General features: G+C 41.5%; 1 protein-coding gene across 25 annotated transcripts in view; it reads right to left on the bottom strand.

Moving 5' to 3' along the window:
* Positions 1–495: 495 nt before the first annotated feature.
* Positions 496–24,296, bottom strand: part of tcf7l2 (transcription factor 7 like 2) — an 85,945-nt gene continuing 62,144 nt past the window's right edge. For 2 of the 25 annotated variants that reach the window (XM_084134220.1, XM_084134205.1), the window contains 10 exons: positions 17,097–17,229; positions 15,350–15,452; positions 14,049–14,135; positions 9,966–10,091; positions 9,718–9,880; positions 9,288–9,395; positions 8,185–8,248; positions 7,479–7,529; positions 6,277–6,349; positions 496–2,916 (listed from right to left, as the gene is read on the bottom strand). In XM_084134220.1, the coding sequence (XP_083990346.1) occupies positions 2,475–2,916; positions 6,277–6,349; positions 7,479–7,529; positions 8,185–8,248; positions 9,288–9,395; positions 9,718–9,880; positions 9,966–10,091; positions 14,049–14,135; positions 15,350–15,452; positions 17,097–17,229 (1,350 nt within the window). In that variant the 3' untranslated portion in view covers positions 496–2,474. Of the gene's footprint in view, positions 2,917–5,103; positions 5,166–5,712; positions 5,786–6,276; positions 6,350–7,478; positions 7,530–8,184; positions 8,249–9,287; positions 9,396–9,717; positions 9,881–9,965; positions 10,107–14,048; positions 14,136–15,349; positions 15,453–17,096; positions 17,230–24,296 lie in introns of those variants that run through there. The other 23 variants (XM_084134200.1, XM_084134201.1, XM_084134221.1 and 20 more) reach the window with 19 other exon arrangements.

Here is a 24,296-nt window from a genome sequence, read left to right as displayed (position 1 = left end):
ACAATGCACAAGAACATTCCTTAGGAGGTCTTCATGTTAACTGAATAATCAAAATGGATAATAAAGTAGAAATGTTTACCTTTTGAAAGAAAAAAAACCCCAGGTCTGATAACTTCTAAAGCCACAAACAAGTGACTGAATGATTACTCTGCCTAGTTAAAATATCAGATCCTGGCATGAGGCTTTCAGCTGAATTCTACTCTGAATGAAACCAGCTGCAGACAGCGGTGTGAGATAGGAGAGTTATGGTGGACTAACTTCAGGTTGTTTCATTAGCATTAATCATCATTACTGCTGTCTGTAATTCTTATCAGAGTCAGAGTTTGCAACCTTCATTTAGATAACGCCTCTTGAGAAACCAGAATGTGTCCAATGCAATTTCTTACAGAACCAGGATTGGTTGGAAGTGCTGTTAATAAAAAACATATATTACATGGTTATGGTCATTACAGCTACATTTATCCAAACGAAGGGCAGAAGATGACAGAAGGCAAGTTCACATACTAACTCATTTTTATTAATACAGAACTGCATGCTACAGAGACTGTACAGCATTAACATTTATTCATTACAAAAACATGGTTTTTGGGAACCATTTCAAATAATGGAAAAAAACAAAGAAAAAAAAAAAGAAAAAAGAAAAAAAATTGATATAAAACAAACCAAAATAAAAATATAAGAGCATAAAAGAGAACAGGAACATCACAGCCGTTAAGGAAACATTCAAACTATTCATCATTAGCATCTTAATAAACCAGAGAAGTAATCGACGGGTTACAGTTGCGTCATGTCAACTACAATGGCACCGAATGAATGATTCTCTTGTAGCTTTTTTACAGCCTCTTGCAACATCAACATGCCTATTTTTTCTATCTACCTATATGTAGTAGTGTACTTAAAAGTGGCAGTTTGTGTTTTTTTGTAGTATTTAATAGTTTTTTATGAACCTCCTAATATACATAATTTGGCCCTTGAGGGTTTATACAGTATGACGTCCGTCTTTTAAGTTTAAATTTTATTATTTGACAATCTGCTACCAAACACATTTGTTATAGCAACATTTATACTACATACATAGCAATCTATGTAACGTCACAGCAAATTATGGTTGAAAAAGAAAAGAAAAAACAAACATTGGACAACGAAAGAACCTACAGCGTCATAAGAGGTGGAGAGGAAATTATCACAAATTTTGGCACGGGAAAAAATCTGTACACGATTCTACAGTTAGGCGGAGATGAGAATGTGCAATAGAAAAGAAGGGCTTGAGACGAAATTCGACTATTGAAGACATGGAACCCACCGTCCCCGTTTCAAGTTTCCTTTTCACCTATTGTAAAATGGCTTATAGATATGTTTCTAGAAATTAAGTTGTGCATACATCTGTTCGTTGTTGTTTTTTTTGCTTTTTTGCATTTTTGCTTTTTTAGTTTTTTTTTTTTTGAGAATCTACACTGTAGTTTAGGTGGAATCCTGGTTTTCAACAAAATAAAATAAAATAAAATAAAAAATAAAATAATAAATTCATGTTAAAACAATAAAACATTTGAAACTTCAAAACCTCCTTGTAAAAATGGATCATTTATATATATATATAAGTTGCTTACGTTAAGAAAAAGAATATTTATACAATGTATTAAGAAAACGAAAAGATTTCAAAAAGGGACAACATACAAGATACAACAAGCAATCTCTAAAGCAATAAATACTACTGGTCCTAGCATTGTGACAGTTTGTATTGAATATCCCAACCCCCCCCCACCCACCCCCCTGTCCCACCCCACCAATCGAGTCCACCCACCCCAACCCGAGTCAACCTCCCTCCCCCTGGTAAACAACGACAAAAAAAGAAGGATAAAACAGACAACGCAATGGAACAATGCATATTAACACAGTAACCCCCCAAATTTCTGTACATTTAAACAAGAACAAGTAACATCACAATTAAAGTTGTTCCTCAGGCGGAGAGGTGTCTCCACAGTCCTCGTGCCCTCTGAGTTTTGGACAGCTGTAAAATGATTGGTTCACAAGCTCGTATTTAATACAAATAATGAAGGAGAACCAATTCTTTGAGAAAAGGGCTCACCGAATCCTCGCCTACTTTGTATATCTGTCTTTAAACATGTCTATGTAAAACTACATAATTATGCACTTTTCTGTTGTACAGCTGAAAGAAAAAACAAAACAACAAAAATAAAAACCACGAAAAACAAAATCCAAAAAAATCATAAAAATTTGGCAGATTCACAAAGCTATACTCTACAACTTAGTGTATTTAATTATCAATATTTAATCATAATAATTTCATTTTTTAGATAATGACAGGTCAAATATTGACCAATGAACTTTGATAAAGAATTAACAAAATTTTCAAAGCCATATCGCACAGAAAAAACAAGAGAATCAGAACACAGAATGAAAAAAGACAGAAGACTGACGGACAAACAGAAAGCCAGTTTAAAAAAACAACCAAGCTAGTCTATTGACTTAGTTACGAGTGAAAGGGGTTGCGTCGGGGTGGAGCTGGGCAGCAGAGAGTGGGAATGACAGCCCGATGTGGGCCTGGAGGAGGCGGAGCCTGTGGGTCGGGACGACGGCACATCTGAGGGGTCCAAGGAGCCGTTGTGTGCCGAGCCGGATGTTTTGCCCGCCCTGGAGTTGTCCAACAGAGCTAAGGGTGGAGGCGGAGCCATGGAGAGGTGTTGGTGTTGGGACGACGAAAGCAGGGGAGGCGGTTTCATAGTCAGTGAGAGAGGTTGCATTTGTTCAGTCTGTGGTTTGGACTCTTTCGAGGACGGGGAGGGAGAAACCATGGAGGGGGAGGATGGGGGGGACTCTAGTAAGCTTCCGTCCGAAGAAGGAGGACTGGCACAGCTGCCTTCACCTTGAATGTAGCGAATGCACTTCTTTTTTCTCCTAAAAAAAAAAGGGGGGGGGGGGACATGTTGAATCTCTTGGTCCGAACAGCAGAGTGAATCACACAGAGCCCTAACGTCCATTTAAATGCACATATCTTAAGGTCGGGACACCCATGCTGATCTCATTAGCAACTTTTGGCGGACCCACTTTCAGACTCTGCATGAAAATGGACGCTAGAGCTGGACGAGATTAGCAGTCTCGCTCTCACATGGTGTCACACGATTACATGCAGAGAGGACAGGACAGTGGGAGGACGAGAGGAAGATGAACAGACCGAATGAGGATGATGAAAGAGGTGAGGCCTACAACTCTCTTTGTTTTCCTTCGGCGGCACAACGCAACTCCAAACAAAAGAACTCCACCCCGGTTTCGCAAACCGCGAGGGGATCCATCCGGTTTACACATCAGCTTGAATTATTACACTTCTCTTTCTCCCTTCTTTTTTCCTGTCTTTTTCCTTGCATTCCTTCAGGGGAAGTTCAGATGGTGGGGTAAGAGGTTAGAGAGAAAGCGCTACTCTCAGCTTGCCCCTAAGACATGTGTGTGAGCGCTCTGCACAGAGGTCGTGGTGCCATGTTTGCATTTCTGCTCGGGTCAGGACCCTCTCTCGTCTGCTACGCCTACGGCCAGCCATTCCAGCCAGCCACATCTCACCAGCGCCAAGCCAGCGCGCCGTGAGGTAGGGGAAGAGAGAGAGAGAGAGACGAGAAGTGATAGGGTGAGAGAAAGCGAGAGGAATGGAGAGAGCGGGAAAACCTCAGTGTACCTTGCCCTACCTGACCTGACCAACCCTCCCCCCTTCCTCCCCAAAAACTCTCTTTATCCTGCCTAAAGGGCGAGCTCAGTGATGCAGCCGAGGCTAACTCCAAAAGAGAAAAGAAAGAGGAAAATAAAAGGGAATTAAATCAAAGACAGGGGGAGCCAGAGAGTTGCAGGAGAACCGGGTTCAATAAACCAACTTCTTAGTGGTTTCGTCATGAAAATAACAGCCAGGTAAGGATTGTTTCTCAAGTCATACCCCTGCCTGCTCTTATGCGTGTTGGTTTCAGACGAAAGTGCGAAAAAAGACACTGAGAGAGACAGTCAGGGAGGTAGATACACACTGTGATGAAAAATGACAAAAAGGGGGCGATTTTGGGGCGGAAATCTTGTCACGGCCACTTAAACCCACTTGGTGTACGGTGGAGGGGCCTGCACAGAACAGACTTAATACAGAGGAGACATGGCACTTCAGGGTCAAAGATGGGTGAAAGAGACAGAGATGTGTTTGTTTGATTCGTCTGCTACTCTACCCTGTACCGTACATGACTGTACAGCTACAGAACGTCTTCTGCATGGAGGCCGGTCGTGAATTTATGAATGTTTCAGGTCTGTCAATGCGCTAACTGCCTGTCAAACAGCGGCAAATAAGCTAATATCCATTTTTTAAGAGCCATATTGATTCTAAGTATCTCCCTGTGTTCCTTATTGATTTATAGGTCTCTGAGGGAATTTCTCCAGATGCATCTTTCAGGAAACAGAGCTGAGTGGGGTCTTTTAACCTTCCAGCTCCCTAAATCAAGATGCAATTACCAGCGTTTCTCTCAGCACAGCCCAAAAATGCACAGGCTATTCCTCTGAATAACAAGCAGTGCTGATGAGCGGCACTACCCCACAAAAAATACCACCCCATCAACTGCCATAAAACAGTTACTGGCTAGCAGGATAGTTTGAAAATTGAAAAAATATTGTGTGGTTTCAACTGAAAAAGTATGAACAACACCAGCGTTTATTTATTTTTCCTCTGACAAAACTGACACGAGCGAATAAAATCAAAGAGAATCCAGAATCTACAAAATAAATACCAATTATTGTCGTCCCTCAGCGTGTCTGACAACATTTAACTCTACCTAAACATCTAATTGAAAATATTGCATTAAAGCAATTTTAATTTATTATCATTGTTTTATACACAATAAAGTTTTGTCAGAAAGATTTTCACCAAACCTGGACTAGAGAGAGTGGATTTTGGAGAATCAGGTGGATTTCTAAACTAGAAAGGATTATGGAGGACAAGTAGAAAACGGACAGTGGAGTATCACAACAGCACAACGTCTGATGTTCACGATGGGGAAAGGGTGAAAAAGGAAAGAGTGCACAAGCATGACACAGAAAAGGGTATTACTTAGCAGAAACAAATACCTACCATCCACATATTCCCAATTCAAAGACTGCTTGTATTAGAACAGAAAGACAAGAGGTTGGGACTGAATAAAGGGTTATAAGAGAGGAGTGGAGAAGGAAGAAGAAGAAGGGGAAGAAAAAAAGAGAGAGGGGGGATGAGATGGCATCACCCCAACCCTGCCCTCCACAAAACAAGTGGCTACATCACACAGTTCTAATAGAAGTGACTGGGCAGAACAGTACAAAACAGCAGATTAGTTCCTTGGGCAGAAAAACGCGCAATATTGAAGTATACAGATATAAAAATACTCTAAATAAAAAAAGTTTTTGCTTGACTTGAAATTTTAACCACAATGCCTTTGTAATTATTTTTGTTTCGTCATTTTCTGCCCAAGGGTTTCAGTTCGTCAGAAGTGTTTCTAAAGTCAGAAAAGGACAGAAACAAGTAAGAAAGAAGTCTTTGCAAACATATAAACTGAAACAAGGCCTCGGAGATTGAAGTAGGAAAGCATAATCCATGTAAAAAGTGTCGAGAGAAGAAAAGATGATTTTTTTGGTCATCTTAAAATCATCATCATCATCATCATCGTATTTTAGACGTTCTCCCCAAGAGTAGGGCTGGGAATATACCTGCAGGGTTTGCACCATAAACCCAGCTGGTCAAGCCCGAACAAGGCACGACACTTCTTAGGGGTATTTGCATCTGTTATCCATAGAGGAACATAAAAACACAACAAAGAAAGAAAGAAAAAAAAAAAGCACATGTCATTGGACACAAAAGGCATGGAGCTAGAGCAAATGAATCAGCTGTGGACATTGGTACCGTGCCTTCCCAAAAACTTACCATGACCAGCCCATCTCAACCCCCAGGCCACACCCCTCCCCCTTAACAGAGGGAAATAAACCCCGCCTTTTTATTTAACCCCACCTCTTTTCAATTTCAAAAAGGATTACTATGTGAACTCCTTTTTCACACACTCACACAAAAAACCAAACACACAAACAGCCATTTCACCCAACCTAAAAGAGCAAAACAAACCCCATCTCCCAGATTTGCAGAAGCTGATTGGCAGAGGAAGTGGCGTGGAGAGAATGCGAGGTTGAGAGAGCCAGAAAAGTGGGAGGAGGTACCAACGAGAGAGTTCCCCAGCTGTCACCTGCTCTAGCACACCTGCCGCCACACCAGATACACACCTGCATGGGCCACACCAGTTATTCTGCTGGTCGAGCCCGAAGCGTGCGCGACACTTCTTTGGGGCGCTCAGATCTGACGTGACGAAGAAGGGAAGAGGAAGCCAGTGCAGAGGAGAGATGAAATCAGAAAACAGAGCGGAAAGAGAGATAAATTGAATCCAATTAAAGTCTTTGCACTACTATTTCTCCTACAGATAAATTTAAATAGTGCAGTAATGCATTTACAGACATGTTTGACCATATTTTGTTAGTCATACAAATAATTAAATTAAAAATCAAACTGTGAGAAACAAATATGATAGTAAATGAATGACAGAAATCAAATCAGCACACAATGCATGCCTTTCATAACCAAGGCTCTTTATGAATAAATGCTCGTTTGTTAAAAGGTAAGCAGGGCGGGATGCAGCAGATATGGATACATGTCTGCCATATATAATGTCTGATCTAGACTAGAGGAGGTGATAGGGACAGGTTGTTGAGGCAGCAGTAGCAGGGAGGAGCTATAGGAGGGAGGTGGAGCATTAGTTTAAGCCAGGGAAACACTACAAAGCTGCTTCATAAACAGGCCTGGCCCACGTTCATCCACCTCAAACAGTCCAGCTGAGCACCAGAGTAAAGGACATGGGTAGACGAGTGTTTGAGGAGGGTGAAGGCAGGACGTAAGCGGGGCAGATCAAGAGGAGACAGGGCATAACCCGCACTCATGCTGAGGAGGCGCAGGGGCAGCTACTGAAGGCAGTAGATTAAGGAGGTTTACCCTGATAACAACATCTCTGGTTATTCTTAGCATAAAGAGGTCTTTCCTATAAACATACTGCAGCTGCATGCGTAGAGCTGACCAAATCTGGGATCTTTTATCTTTAACAATACATGTAAAAGATGTAGTAATCTTTAGTAATACATGACTTTTAACATAGAAGCATCTTTTGATGAAATTATGTGTATAATGAAAAATGGAGCAAAGGAAACAACTGAAAAGGAGCAAAATAAAGTAAAGCAATGTATTCTTCAAGAGAATTACTGAGCTTAGCAAATAAAATGTATATATACAAAGCAAATATGAACATGTAGCATTATTCATTAAAGAAAGATCATTAAATATTTGATATACTGCACAAGCACAAATAAATAAATACATAAAGAACCAAAAAAAGGGAAAAAGCAAGTTAGTAATTTAAGACTCAAAATGACATTAGCACCTGTAATCGGAGGGAGTGAAAGGCAAGGGTTTGGAAAATATTCTCTGTGTTCTGGAAAAAAAAAAGAACAAGATACAGAGGCCTTCAAAAGGTGTCCATGATGGAGAGAGACCGCAAATACATTCTTCCTGGACAATATCTCACAATAATCAGCATCATCAAGAAGAACGGTAAAGTGAATCAAATCAATGTAATCAGCAAACCTCCTTAATTGAAAGATGTGGGTGAATTTAAAAAACAAACAATTTTCTTTTATTATCACTAAATAAACACATATATACAAAAAAGCATGCAGCAGGCACAGCCCAAAGTTACGTCCACAAAACCACATAAGCACAAGCATGGGCGGCACATTCAGAGGCTGGCACTCGGTCACAAGGGTGATCAACTCACACTCTCAAAACATACATATCACAGTACGATAAATACTGGAGGGGGGCTGGGCAGCTGGTAGGAGGGGAGGTGGGGGGGTCATGCATATTCAATGTTATTAATGCTCAACATGGGGCAAGGGGAGGGGAGGGGGATAACAAGCAGTCTATCGTGTAAATATTGCATTGGGTAGCATAGCTATATACAAAATGAGGCAGGCACAAAAAAAAAAAGAGATAAGACAAAAAAAGGCTGGACTTTCATCTTTGAGATGTCACACTTGTGACAGATGATGGGTCTGCTTTAATATGAGAGATAATTGCAGCTCACTTACCATTGCCCTCTCCTGCCTGCTTTTCCCTTTTTCTCTTCTTCTTTTTCCCCTGATAGTTACCCGCCAGAAAAAGAGAAATAGACAGGAACCTTAGTTATTATATTGCAGAAAAGACCGAGACATGAAATGAACAAGAGAAGCCAATGTTTTCACTGATTTATTTATTCATGTAAGAGCCTGAAGGTTTAAACTGCCACTGCAGGACAGAACAGAACAGAACTTTCCCTTTCTTTCCCCTCGTCCTATTTCTCTCCTTTTGTTTATTCCTTGTTGTCTCGCTGCTGCTTAGTTTTCCTTTCATTGTGAAACGATTGGATTCTCTGGAGGTTTCTTTGAGCGAATCAGTTTACTGGAGGGGAAGAGCAGAACGAGAGAACTTTTGTTGCGTTTGTCCTCAAAAACGAGCTATGTTTCTGCCGGACGAGTCCATGACCACGGATTTCGTTGAGGCTGAGGTCAGGCCCAGGCGGAATGATTCTTTTGCTCCGGTTGAGGAACTTTGACTAGGAGAGTCGAGATACACGGTCAGACTCCAAGGGGAGATGACAGGCTGGGCGGTGGGGCCGTTTGTCAGGCGCGAAAATCCAGCGAAACAGTAAACGGTGCGCTCGTTCCCCATTTCTGGCGGCGGAGAGAGATGTCCTCTTTCATCAAAGCTGCGAGGCGTTTAGGCCCTGTGGTTATTTAATTACTCTGATCTCAGCTCGCCTTTCTCTTTTTAGGTGAACCAGTGGAATACTAATGAAAGCAGAGGAAAATCGCACAGTACACGGGGAAAAAAACAGATCTGACTTACTGAGGAAAAGCACATGTACAGCAAATAGATCTAAAATAAATCTAAATACTTTCAGCTAGGCTAAGCTGGTCTGTTTTGCTGGTCTTAAAATGGTTTTGAGCAACTAAACCAGATTAAGCCAGATAAGACCAGCCAACTACCCAAGTTAAAGCTCTTTTTGTGAGTGGTGAGTGCTATAATTTCCTCCAGAGGCTGTTGGATGTTTGTCATATGATTTGTAAAATACACATCTAGATGGCTTTAAACTGCTGTGTGGCCCCTGGGGAAGGAATAAACATTGTTACTTGTTGAAAACTTAAAAACTTACATAGTTGTCTCGTGCCGACCAGCCGGGGTACAGCTGCATGTGAAGCTGTCGTTCTTTCCTGGCTAACTCGTAGTATTTGGCCTGCTCCTCTCGAGACAGAGCGTGCCACTGCACATAAAGAAACGCACACACACATCCATCAAAACTGCAGCCATCATACTCAGAGAAAGAGACCACTGATATTTTAGGCTCAAACAACACGGAAGTTTTTCCATGAGCGGTCCAACCACCGCGATTAAAATTTCCCCTTCCCATGGTGTTGTACTTTTACTCTAGCAACATTGAGCAAGATTACAATTATACAGAAATAGAAAAGTGAATAAGCAGTGTTTTTCCACCACCGACAACACTGCAATCTGTGGTCTTAGTAGTTGAGACAGTCTGCTGCCATTTCGCATAATGCTTTGGCCTTGTTGTGTGTGACGCTCACCCTTCGGCCTAGGATCTGGTTGATAGCTGCGCTCTCTTTCAGTGTGCACTCTGCCACCACTTTGGCTCTCATTTCCTTCATGTAAAGCATGAACGCGTTCAGAGGTTTCTTTATGTGTGGCTGCTTCTTTTTTTCCTCCTCCTTTTTCGCATCCTGATGTTTCCTGCGAATGGGAGGGATGAGATGTTAGCATATGCATACCAACTTGATTAATTAATAGAGAATGGAAAAGCGTGAAGTGAACTTACGAGCTGTTGAGGGACCCGATGTCACTGTGAGAGGACTCCTGCTTGACGTTGGGTGTGACGATGGCTGGGTGGGGGATTCCTGTGGCGTGCAAACTGTGGTGGGGTGGCACCATGTGATGTGGGAACCTGGAGGAGAGAAGACTGTGTAAATCGTCAGAGTGGACACGGGTGAAATGATGGATGGATACACACATTCACAGAGTAAAGCACTGAATATGAGCTAAAGACTTCACACATCACAGCAGCTATAAACACAAAGCAACACCTTATACATCTGTTATGTGGGAGAAGGGAAGGGACAAATCCGAAATATGATGCATTGCAAGCTCAAACAAAATAGCAGGGAGTGATTTTTGTTGGATCATAAAAGAGGGAAAATAGGAGTCATTTCAGAGGCGGAAAAAGTGATTATATTTTGATTCAGATTTTTTTCTTCAGAATAATACTGATAATTTGTTCAAAATAACAAATAATGAATAATAATGACCAAAATGTTTTTTTTTATGTTGTTTTTAACATCAACATTGGAAAGGATTGTAAACCGTGGACTATAATATTAGTTAATACCCACACAGCCTTAGTTACGTCAACAAAAGTCATTTCAGAGGTGGACAAAAGACTAAATTTTTTTCCCCCTTTCTAATAATGAGTTGTGATGAATCACATTCCATAGCCATGTATGAATAAAGTAAACAGGGTAAAAAAACTGTTTTTAAATCAATATTTTTCGGGAGCATTTAGGGTGGTCATTTTCTTCTCATTTATTTACTAATTGATTCATTTCTTGCATTATACACTAAAATGTCGCCCTGCCTGATTGAAGGACTTGTCTACAATATCATCCCCCAAGCATTGTATAAAGATCTGTAGGAAAGCAGAATAAATTCCTGAGCATACAAATAAACATATCTGTGCCCGTGTCTGTGCGTGTGTGCAGTGCGTCCCAGCTGTGCGTGGCCGTACACAAATCTGAGAGAAAGAATGGAGGATGATGAAAAAAAAGAGAAGGAATAATTCTTTTTTTCAAACAGCTCATTATCTGCTTGAGTGTGGCTATATGGCTTGGAGCCAGAATATAATGATGAGCGTAAACTCACAAGGAACAACTAGTTTCTGTTGAAGGTTCTCTCTGGGGACTGTGTTTCCCCCCAATCTCTCTTCTCCTATTCTCTCTTTCCTTTATCCCTGACACATGTGTGTTTGTGCCATGTCATCCAGGCCGCCCGCCCGCTCCTACCGAGTGGGGACCGGCGTTGTGGCTGCAGTGCCGTGATCATTAGCCCCCACCTTTTTCTTTCTCTTTCTGTCCTTGCATACTTGTTAAAATTTCCTCTGTTCCGTCGTCCAATTTTTCCCTCCTCTTTCTTCCTGACTGTCCCATCAGCACCGCCCCCACCCGTGCCGCTGTTGCCATAGCGAGGCCCAGGTTATGGTTTAAACATGACGTCCATCCCTTTGAAGCACAGGGCATCATTCGGCTCATCAGCACGCAGCAGAGTCTGCCACCAATTTAGCCCTGCTGAGGGAAGAGCGAGACAGAGGTGTGCAGAGAAGGGCCCCTGCAGGGTCCAATGTCTCAATCTTCTTCCACACCAGCCGAGTGTCAGTGAGTGCCATTTAATTGCCAATCGGAGCAATGGCCTCGTCGCCTGTTTAATGTATAATGACCCCGACGGTGCACTCTGTCTGTCATCCGCTTTCTATTCATCGGTGGAAAAAGAAGGGATTGGAGCGGAGGTGCGGATGGAGGAACATATCAAAGGGCAGGCACGGGCAGGGACCGAGAGGCCTACACTTCCTCCCCGTCACCAGGGACGGCCGACACACCTGTACGACTCCAACCCATTATCAAAACAATGTAGCTCATTTGCCGGATCCGAGTCTGCGGCGTTCGTGCTCTGAAATGTATTTTTTAGATGGCTGAAGCGTTACCTGGGTGAAAAGCAGATCGCTACATGAAACCCTGTGTGCTAACTGCATAATAAATGGCAGCAGATAGGGCCATCAGAATCTCTCTAAGCCGAAGACAGGCACCAGAGAGAAACATATGGGCTTCTCTTAATCCCGAGGCCTTCTGGAGTTGCTGTCCACTGACAGAGAAAGACGACAAAGCAAGATTTCCCGCTCTCTCTCTTGCCCTCTTTATTCATAGAAAAACCATAAACACAATTAATGAAACCTTTTCCTGGTGCTCATTATTTTTGCGCAGGAGGCTGGTGACAGCAGACGCCACCGATTTTGACACAAACATGCTAAAGCACCTTCCCTCCGCAGAGACACAAGACCACCACTTATTAATCTATGCTAATTCAATTACAGATTATCAAAACGCATTAGCTCTTCCCCAGCACATCACCAATCCCCCTAGCCCCCATTCAGAAGATTCAATTAGCCTGCACTGGAAATAGGATGATCACAATATAAAGGCCTCATTAGAACAGAATCAGCTGTCACTTAAGCGAAGGTCCAGTGTCTGAGCAGAGGCTGCAGACCTGCACAGGCGCCTGACAGCGGAGCAGGCAGAATAGGCTCATTCCAGGCCTTTGGCAGGGTGCAGACGACTTCTCTATGGAGCCGAGAACTCAAAACACACACAAGAGTGAAAGCTGTTGGTGTCAAATGTATGAGGCCTCGGTTTCAAAGCCAGCTGTTAATAAAAATGGACCTTTAAGAGTCAGGACCAGCTGCAAAGACCCTGTGCTCATAAGCAGAGCAGCTGCCAATGCACTCATCACTGCGAAGCTAAATATTGTGTTTCAGAGCTATTATGTTTGGCCTGACCACTTTAAACTGTGTGAGGATGATGAAAATATACTAGATGCAAGTGAGAGATAGGGCCTCGTTCACTCACGCAAACAGAATGAATGTAAAAGTTTTGTTCAAACACTCACGTAAAATAGATCTACATGAAAATTCATTCTGCTAGTTTTGATGAAATCTTCACATTTCATGAATCAACTATAAATATACTGTGTAAACTAAAAATGTACATTTACTGTACTACGTAAATGCACTGCATCAATGCCTTGTTCCACATTAGCATTGTTTTGCGAAAAATTCTCTCACAGAAATATGGAACAGGACAATACTGTGAGCTCAGGAGTACCTTCTCCAAGGTTTTTCATGCTTAAACCCAGGCCAGTGTTTGAGGGTGCACAGACCCTTTCCCTGTTTCTCCCTCCTTCTCTTGGTTCCCTGCTCACATTTATCAATCAACGTCCTATGGTCTAAGCTCACCAGGCCTCCAGAGCTGCTTTTCCAATCACGCTGCAATTAAACAGGAGTTTGTCCCTGTCTGGAGACACAGGCTGGGCTTGAGTTGGTCTCTATTTCTCGAAACTATAAACCAGATGTTTCTCTGTGCCTCTCTGGCTCGTCTCGCCACCACCATCATCATCATCATTTTCACATTCATCATCATTGTGAAAAGAGTATCATATGCTTCAGATTAGGGGGAAAGGCTGAGTAAATGCAGAAGAAGGTGACCACCATATGAAGCTCTTGGATCTCACGTTTGTGTTTGAATGACATAAAAGCAACAAAGCAAACAGAGATTTGTCATCTAAAGCAAACACCTCCCACTTCTCACATAACAGATGAGTAACAGTCACAAGGGAGCAATCGCTATGACAGTTAAAACAAACATACGCTCACACACATTTCCCACAATCCCCCCACACATTCAACCATTACTGCTCTCCTGGGGACATTTGCGTCCAAATCGCCACTTAAACCAGACCCCAAAGGGGCACACAAAGCTCTCGCTCAGAGTCCAACGACAGCCCCCTGAAATCTGCAGCACTTTTACTTTTACGAAGAGATTCGTTTACTTATGACGTTAAGACATTGACAGGCCTCTCGTTCTCTGCCATTCAGTCGGGGTAAACGTTCTTCAGGGGTCTCATTATAAAATGATAACAACAATTAATATTTTAATACGTAGCGGATCGCATGGGACTGTCTTCTTTTTGAACACTGAGACAAGAGCTGTCTCTCCTTAAGGGAGAAGTTTGTGAGGGTTTGACACGCTCACAGATCACACTTGCATTCTCAGCGAGTCGGTCGTCCCAAGGCTCAACTCACCTTGACATGGACGCATTGACAGTGAGGGCAGTTGGGTAGGGGTGTCTGAAACCTCCCGTCGTGATTGGGTAAACTGGTTGACCTTGCCTAGGAAAAGAAGAAAGAAAGAGAGGTACAGGAAGGGATGAAAAAAGAGAAAAAAGCACTCTCTATGCAGGCGGCTTTATTCTCATTTGATCAGAACAAAAATCTAGGGGATTGCAGAGCGCAGATCAAAGGGAAGCAAACTCTGAACAATTTGAATGCCACAAATCTGATAGGAATGGCTAATTAAATTTCATAACCCCGCGCTTGGTGTCGATGGAGGCCCCTCTCCCTGAGCTGAAACTAGGTGTTTTGTTGTGCTAATTAAAGACGAAGCACCGGCCCCTTTAATGGAGCCATCACGCTAATTGAGGTCTACACATCCAAAGACAAACAATAATGAATGTAAATTTATACCAAAATAAAGTGCAGAGAATCAAAGGGCCGTGGCTGCGCTTGGGGCCTCTCTCGGTATTTAGATCGCGGTGAGAAAACATTAAATTAACAGAGCTTAATTTGTAGCCTTTTGTCATATTAACAAGTGTTGACAAGAGTTACCAGGGGAGAGCCCCCGTGTGGAATTGTGGGTAAAATACTGGCAATCACAGTTCATTACTCTAATTGGACAATACAGAGACATGCAAAATAGCATTTGCCACAAAGAGGCAATTTAGAGTTTAGGGGATGAAGAAAGCCATGGGTGCATTGCTGTGGGCCCCAGCGGTGCCCTTCTAGAATGTATAAACTGTACAGAGGGTATGAGTTAGCTTTTGCGCTGTAAGATGGCCAAAGTTTCAAACTGTATATTAAATACCCAGCACATGGCAAAGTGGACAAGAGGTCTGACAAATATAAAATACATGATGACAAAATGCAATATATTTGAACAAAGCTTAAAAAAATGTTTTATGTCATATTTAAAGTGGAACCAAAAGTCAGAGTTCATAATAAAAATCTGGGATCTGCGATTCAAAATGCGATTCGAATTTAACCCAAGAAATAAAGATGAAAAAACATTGATAACATACTTAATTCAATATTTTTTATATTTAATATTTACAGTTTTAATATATATTAAAAACAAATTTTATTTAAAAAAAAAAGTATTAAAAAAATAGAACAAACTTTGATACAATTTTTTTTTTGTATCTAAGAAAAATCCGATATGTAATAAAAGGCATTTAATAAGGCATTTTTGTGGTCTCAGACTTTTGGAACCCAACGTACATTATTTTATAACAGCACAAAACAAAGAAGAATAAAACTGGGCTGCTTACTGTGGTACTAACCATCCTAGCGGATGGGGAATCTGGCCTACAGTGCCAGGTGACAGGGGGTAGTAGGGGGATATATCTGAAGGATGTGGAGGCCTTGGGATTCCTGCAAGAGAAATATAAATGCAAAGAAAAGAATGAAGAGTGATTGTGAGAGAGAGAGAGAGAGAGAGAGAGAGAGAGAGAGAGAGAGAGAGAGAGAGAGAGAGAGAGAGAGAGAGAGAGAGAGAGAGAGAGAGAATGTGTGTGTGTGAACGGTGTGAAAATGTTTCTGCTCTTGTCCTGACAAAGAAATTCCCTGATGAAGTTTAAGTGTTAAATTTATCCTCTGTGAGATACACAATTGAACAAAGTCAACATCAGAGGGAGGTGGGAGAGGGAGGAGGTTGAGCTCACATGCACAGCTCTAAATAACACGTTCTGATCAAAGCTTGTGGAGGCAGCCACGATGTTGTATGGCACACGGGGGAGAGGAGAAAAAATACAGAGCCCTGTCACATTTGTCTATCGAATCAGAGGATTAACAACGGGCGATAATTGAGGTTCACAAGTCAACAACGCAAACACTGTGGCACGTGTTAAGAGAGAATGACATATTAGCAGCGGATGTCTGTTCAAGTGCCTCAATATTGGTTTTGGAGTTTAACGGCCAATTAACTATATTATCAACATCACACATGATGGGTAGAAGGTTTAAAACAATTCCTAAAAAAGAAGAGTCCGCAAAAACACAGTCACCTGGTTTACAATAACATACGTTAGCAAGCTAGCTGACTTTGGATTGACTTAATATACTTCCATCTAGTCTATTTGATGCTGTTTTGCTTCAAAATCTACTAAATCTGGTTTTATAAAAATAAAAACAAAATATTCTGCTCAATACTAGTGGCTAATGGCAGCTGTGCAGGAGGAGGAAAACAATGCCTCCACAGCACACTGGCACTGTATTCAACGGTCTTAATACAATTTGTTAATTAATTAAACTCTAAACTCAATTAAGCGAGCCATTAAGCAGCACATTAAACAGTCTCTGAGTCTTTAAAGAGGCCCTTAGTGATGAGGTCTGTTATGAGAACAGAAAAAGCCCTCTAAAAATCAACATGCAGGTTGTTGACAGCTTTGAAGAGCAGCTGCTTGACTGTATAGTGTTGCAGAGGAGCAAAATAATCTGATTTCGAAACATACCACCAAATGACATTATATCACACCTGAACAGAAATCGTTTTGTTGTGAGATGAGAATCCTGACAGATACAACAACATAAGCCTTCAAATCGAGTTTCCTGGTAAACCTCCTGCTCATACAGTTTTCATCCTGGTTGGGAAATCTAGACTCCCCGATTGTCTGATTTATATGTCATCAAAAGAGGGGGGAAATTAAATTATGTTTCTCAGAATCAGAACAAGAGTTGCTTCGGGATCCCGCAGTTAAGTATAAGAGGTTCCTGACTACATCTCCCAAAAGTCAAGTGGCTCCACAGGCTTAACTGACCCAGGTCAACAGCTCTATCTCAACATGCACACAAAAGGAGGGGCGCAACCCTGGCCTAGTGCCACGACGACTCCAAAACGCTCTGATGCATCTTACCAGGTAGCTGTGAATGCAGCAGTACAGACTGAGCAATCGGCGAGATCATACAGTGCAACCGGGACAACGCTGTTAGTTAACCAGGCCTGAAGGATAGCCTTGGGTTTCGTCCTGCCTGTTCTAAAATTCATGAATGTAAAGGAAGACGTGCATGCATATGTACCTGTTTTGGGGTCCACGTCTGCCTGTAGATGTGGAGGGGGGTTCCCAGGCGTGAAGTGCTCATTGCTGTAGGTGATCAGAGGTGTGAGCGGGTGCACATGGTGAGGGTGCTGTACCACAGGGACCTTATTAGACTGGCAAGAAAAATAGAGGGATGGGGGTGGGAAGAAAAAGAAGAAGCCGTTAATACATGTTTGGGTTGGGGCAGAAACACACCAGCGCCCATTCGACTAATATGCGTCCATCATAATCCGCAAGCCAATTCTCAGAACGGTGTGGTTTGTAATTAAAAACAGTTTCTGAGGTGCAGGATATTGATTGAAACAGTCATTGGATACATAAAAGACGCAGTGCCTGATTGCATTATGTGTCTGACCCAAAAAGCACTCGCAGAAACCACGTAATATACCAAATGACAGCCAATCTAAGCACACTCTCCCTCCTTTTTCTCTGGGTTTCCCACATCTCGTGCTCCCACCCCTTCCTCTTCCTTCAGGGTCTGGTTTTGGAAAAGGTTTGCATTATAAAAGATAGAAGAGGAGGGGTGGAAGAGGAGGGGAAGAGAGAAAATCCATTTCTGCATTTTGGTCAAATTGGTTTTAGCTATGTAATCTGCTCTTTGTGTTCTTAAGTGGCACAGGCCCCATTTTCAATTACCCAAGATTACAGCTGAGCAGAGGGGTGCTGAGGCATAGCCTGGCATTAGTGTATTCCCAGTGCACGCGACCTAACCAGATTACTGCCGTGCTGTAGATTTGACGGGCCACACGTGGAAAGGGATTTGCTCCCGCTAGACACTATAAATCGACGCAAACCGAGCCGACTGACAGGAAAACATCTAGCACCCTGAGTTGTTCGCATACATGCCCGCTCTGAGGCGTCCGTGTCTGATTGACAGCTGTAGATGTCCTGCAGCCAATTCTAGGAGAAGGAAAGGGCACGTAGGGGCCAGTGTCTTTATTTAAAGCATTCCAAATTTAAATCCAGCACTCGAGATGTTGTTAAAAAAACAATGGTGCTGAACATCAGAACATGTTTTATAAAAGCAGAGGCAAGCCATCCTTTTGTCAGGACTAAAATATCTGAGCTTTCAAAACGGAAAGGACACCAGGGCCCAAGTCTGAGTTGAAGTGTCCATCTAGGGGCCTCTAAACTGGGAGAAAGAGGCACAGAGAGAGGCCACTTTCAGCATTGGGGGCGTTCCGCTCTGCCATATTCCCAATGAAAGATTAATGAACTGAACAGAGCTGCTTGGGGAAAGAAAAGGGGCTCTGGGGACGTTTTCAGGGCCCCTGAGAGCAGAAAACTGTGTGGAGACAGAAAGAGAAATGGGAAAAGGAAAGCGCGCGGCCACAGAGAAAAACAACGAGAGGAGAGATAACATATAAAAACTGATTTTTTTTAAAAAAGAAAAGAAAGACCTGTCATAAGAAAAACAGACAGGGATGATGACAGTTGCCAAACAGCTGACGAGTTTGCCATTAAGGGAACGATGCCGCACACCCCTCCACCGCAAGCTACCCCATAACCTCCCCCTCAGTAATGATGTGAAAGAATGTTGTCAATTCTCTCCGCGCTGAAAGGCTTTAGTAGCCATTTAAATGAGTTCTTTTGTCCGGAGCCTCTCCATTGAGGGACAGCTCCAAATGGCAGTCCACTGCGGCCACATTCACCCAGAGACAAGCCAAATGATTTACATCACAGTCACTGGGCCTAACAGAACTCCTTTCAAATGCCACACAGCCCCACGAATAATAGCTGGGCATCCCGTTTAACTGGCTTCTGGGTAGCACAGCACGCTATCGCGGCTCACTACAGTGGCGTCTCTGCCCGCTTCTCTACCTGAACAGATCAGCAAAACCCTGAGAATAAAAGAGGTAGACCAGAATAGCTGGAAATGGAAATTACTTTAGCTTGTAATGTTCTCACTGGGAGAAATGCGCCTGCTAAATGACTAATAAATAAAAAAAGTGGACCTGTGTTCAGGTCTCATTTTAAAACATGCAAGCACTTTTCTGGTTGGTTTTTCTTTCTTTTTTTTCCCCCCCATGATGCCTTCTGGACAAGACACACAGCAGGACAAAAATAACATGGCACAATGGATAATCAGCATACAAAAAAACATTCTTCAAACAATTCCCCTTCTGAGTGCTATTCAAGTCCATTAAGTCTTCAGTCTTAAGAAAAGCTTCACAATAAATCTGGCTCTATTGACCCCAATGCTATTGTATGATGGCTTTACCCTGTTCCTCTAGACATGGCTAATTGTCTCTAGCAACTCAGGGGAGTGAGGAAGACCACCTACGTACACGCCCGTGCATACCCGCGGACAACCGCATACTGTCGGACGCTAACAATCGCAGAATACGCGTTCTTTAAAACCCCACTTCTAAAACAACTCATTGAGTTTGGAGACTGACACACGGAGGTCCAGCGAGACACACAATAAACCCACACAAGGAACACAAAGAAAATATGTGGGCGTCTTTTTTCCCTATTATGTGCAAAGAAAGCAGGCTACTTCCTGTTTAATCGTTTGCCAATACCTCCCACCACAACCATTATGAATAGATAGAAGAAAAAAGGCTAAAGGACTAATTCACATAACCAGGTAAATAATAATAATAAACCTAGATCTCTGGATGTGGTTATTTCCTGAGAAAATAAGCAAATTTGTAATGACAGTTTGTAGATGCCTTTGGACGAGGTAAATAAATAAAATAAAATATGTGTCAACAAATCTGTCAGCATACCCATTGAGTGTGTGAGTAAATCTGTAGACATACGTACCCCCCTCCAAACCAATGAGATTGACAGTTGCTGCTTAGGGTCGTGACCCCTAGTGGTGGTCTTACAAAAGCCTGGCCTGTTTTAATGGAGAGGCCTGTTTGTCTTAGAAGAGCATGTCACACTCGTTTCAATGCAGCGCCTATCAAATCCTGTCCTTCACTCTCTTTTCCTGTCTTGTTCACAAAGTAATGTGCACACACACACACACACACCCCTTATGACATCTTTAGATATGTCTTCAGACAGTTTTTTAGTTTTTTTGTGATTATGATCTTTTTAAAACTCACAAAATACACATGGTTACTTAAGAGAAATAATGTCTCAGGGTTCTCACACCTTTTAAGCAACACATTTTTATCCTTTTCTATAATTTTTAGTGAAAACTTGAATCATAATATATATATATATATATATATATATATATATATATATATATATATATATATATATATATATATATATATATATATAAATATTTATATAGTGCCTATCTCATATAGGCCGCTTAAAAGGGTAAACAAAAATACTGCATAATCATTTAAAACAATTATTTCAAGGAGATTGTTTTCTTAGACAATGAAATATTTAAGAGCAGAACCTAGTAATTTAAAAAATAATAATCACAATTCCATCATTTAAATTGTACAATTTAAACGTATGAAAACCCTGATATGAAGTAAATTTTACATCAGTTGAGTCGATAAGACTAATGGGAAATAAGTGATATTTGGGTATGCCTGTGAAAGAGATACAAGGAGAAAGAGAAAGGCAGAGGGCCGGACAGCAGCAGGAAAAAGCTGTTGGCGCTGCATTTCCGCTTGGTGGCACCTTGCAGAGCAATTTAAAGACAAAATGTGAAGGTGGCGACCTTGTGGCCCCTGAGGGCCTGAGCGCCTCACTCCGCTTTACGGCATGATATGATGAGTTGTCACTGGAGCTTGTGGGCTCTAATGAGCTGTAGTGGGGCTGGGGGGGGGGGGGGGGGGACGCAGGGGGTGTGACATCCTCATGATGGATAGAGGGGCTCTCAGGCCTGCGAAATTCCAGAGCAAGCAAAAAAGCAGCCAAGGACTTGAACTCGAGAAGTGTACGTGCCAATGGCTCGCATCCAAACATAGTGGACACAATGCAGAAAACATTCACGCTTGTTTATGTATGAGAATGTTCAAATGAGCAAGAAATAGATGCAGCCAAATGTGTGCTGTTTGTAAAAGAACGCTCGAAATGAGACAGAAGAACTTCAAAAGAATGCGGAACTATGATGATGTCACCGTCACTATAACAACCCTCATCCACCCACCACACACACACACACACACACACACACACACACACACACACACACACACACACACACAATCAAAACAAATGACTCGCTACAACATCTATAAAATTATAAATAGCAACTTCCCTCCCCTGTTCTCAATACTGAAGAACATTGTGCCAATTTTCTACTTCCTTCATTTAAAAACAAATATGATAAAGAAAATCACAAATCAATTGTCTCAAGTAGTTAAAAACATAAGAAACAATTGCATTGCTTCAAATGAAATTGAAAGCAGCATAAAAATGGTTGCATAAAAAAGGATTATTTAAATATCTATGCATTTTAATCAATTTATAAAATTTACATGGAAGCAAATGACAATATTCTAACAATTTAAAACAAAGAAATTTTTAATTACAACAGAACTAATTTTCTTACATGCAAATTTCAGATCTCCAACAGGCTAAAATTAAAGCACAGAACACTAATGAAATATTCATATAATGCATACATTATTACTTCCCTTCCTTTCCAAACCCTCAACTTTAACTAGGTGCATCATGCACATCTTCAAATGCCATATTAATCAATCAATCTATCTCTAAGTTCTTCCTTATGAAACACACACACGCACACACACACAGATCTCTTAAGCCACTCTGAGGCAGATAAAATGACAGTGCATTACTCAGTCTAACAAAAGCAGAAAGATAATTTTAAAAAGGCCATAGGAGTGTGAAAACAGCGTGTAACAGCGCTGAGCACTTACCCAGGCATTAAGACTGAATTGCCAGCAGCCAACCTGCTGTAGGAGAGACAGCCCAGAGGCCAGAGAGCCAGTCTTTCCTCCCCTGTCCTCCAGCCCCAGTGAAAGGCCTTCTCTCGGGTACATGAGCCCTCCCCTGTCCTCCACCTCTCACTCCCGCCAACGAATAAGACTTTTTCTCCTTTTTTCCCTGTCTTCTTGCTCTTTTTCAACCTTAGCTTCTTTCCCCAAACTGCTATTGTGTTTGAGCGGGCGCATGTGTGTGTCCCTCACCAAAGGGTCGCACACACTGAAGTTCACGTGCACGCCATTGTTCGCAGGGCTTTTTTTTTTTTTTTTTTTGCTTTTTTTCCTTGCGGATCACAGGGGGATCTGCGTCTTAGGACGTCCGGCAAGGCCTGTCCTCCGCCAGCAGATAATCACTCATCTCTCCTTCTCCGTGAGGTTTTCCTTCAGCGGTCAGTCGGTCCAGCTCAAAGATATACGTTTTTTGTTTTTTTTAAAGATGAAGAGAAATCTCACTTGATAGTTATCAGAGCTGCAGAGATGTCTTCCCACAAGCAAAAGAAACATGAAAAAACACTAGGAAAAAAGGCTTATTACTGTTGTGCATGTGTCTGTCCAAGTTTGTGTGTGTGTATGTGTGTGTGTGTGTGTGTTTGTGTGGGTTCTGCAGTGCCTCCAGGATGCCCAAAGACGAACTAGCAGCTTGAAAAGCCTTGGCTACAACAAGGTAAAGCGAGCAAGGGAAGGAGACAGAAAGAGAGAGAGAGCGAGAGAAAAGACAAGAGAAAACAACATCCATAAAGGGAGGGCAAGATCAGCAAAGTGTGGCAAGCAGTCACTTAGCTGTGTGATTCTGACAGTCCCCTCTCTAAGCCCACCATCCGGGGGAGGACGGAGGAAAAGGGGAGAAAGGTATTTGTCTGCGTTTTGACATGGACGTGACATCAATGTGGGGTCTTGTTTCTATTGTTTTATTCTCTACTTCTGTTTTAAGGGGGATAAAGAAGATCCTACATTTAACTCTCAGTGGCCTTGCCCTGACAAATCTACAAAGGCCTTTTGTGCATCCACAATTTCTTTTATTCGTTTCTGTTTTTTTATTTTACTTTGCTGTCTTAAAATAATTTGACTAAAATATTTTTTTTCCCCCTCAAATGAATTCTTCACAAACAAACCATTCTTCACATAAAACAAGGAAATGAAATAAGGAAATGGAAGACGGAATGCTTACTAATAACTAAAAAACATCTGATCAAATTCCATGTTATTTTCCTTTGTTTTTTTTATTTTTTAAACGTAATTTTTATAGCCAAAAACACACCACTATTTTTAACCATTTTAAAATGTAAAAATGCACTGTCAAAAACTCTAAAAACCGACTGACATTACTTCAATAATTTTTTTCATGTACAATCTTCTTTTTCTTCCACAATTAAAAGAACATTTTCCCTCCATTTTTACGAAACTGAGGAAGTGCACATGCTGTTTTTTCAGCGTTTAAATTTTCCCTCCCTCTCTCCTCGCCGCTTTTCGGCTGCTGTCCTTTGGCCCTAAATGCCAAAACAAAACCCTGGGAATGTCCTCTACAAGACTCACACAAAAGCCAGCCTGACAAGTAAAAGAGCCCCGGCAACGTGGCAGCTAATTGCCTCCCCTCCCTCTATTCATCCGGGCCGCCACGCTCCCACGGCCCCCCTCTGTCACACGTGCAATTTCTTAAGTAAACGAGTTCGGCCGCCGCTGACCGACAGCCTGCAAACACCCGCCACAATGATGACAAACCCAAACGCAGGCAGAAAAGATCAACAACTATGTTAAGAGACAAAATATAAAGTCATTCTCACTATCTGTAAAAAAGAGAAATATATATAATTGATTAAAAGTAACGCTTTTAGAAACATTCAATGCAAATTATGTCTTATTTTAAAAAGGGCTTCTGCAAAATTAATTTTGATGGCAAATAAATTAAACGAACAATTTCAATTCAATATAATAAAAAATAGATGTGCATTTTAAAGATAAATTGATATTACAATTATAAAATCTCTTTGAAATAAAAAGTAATTTATAGACGGGTTTAAAAAAAATGTAGGCAGAATGAGATTAATTCTCAATGAGATATTAATAATACACATAATGATTACTAAAAATTCTCTATATAAATAGAATAATTATATTTAGAAAAAGCAATGGACAATTATAAATAAACACCACAACATTTATTTGCTGTTAGTGTCTTTTATCATTACCATAATTGCAAAGATAAATAGTTATTTTAAAAATCTAAAATAAAATTGTTTCTTTAAATATTGTTTTATAATTAAAATAACCATTTCAATTTGTAAAACATTTATAAAAGTCTTTGCTTTGCA

Source organism: Abramis brama (assembly GCF_963993115.1).
Source record: "Abramis brama genome assembly, chromosome: 14".
Classification (NCBI taxonomy): domain Eukaryota; kingdom Metazoa; phylum Chordata; class Actinopteri; order Cypriniformes; family Leuciscidae; genus Abramis; species Abramis brama.
The sequence above is the reverse complement of the archived record's forward strand: the minus strand, read 5'-3'. Positions and strand labels throughout refer to the sequence as shown.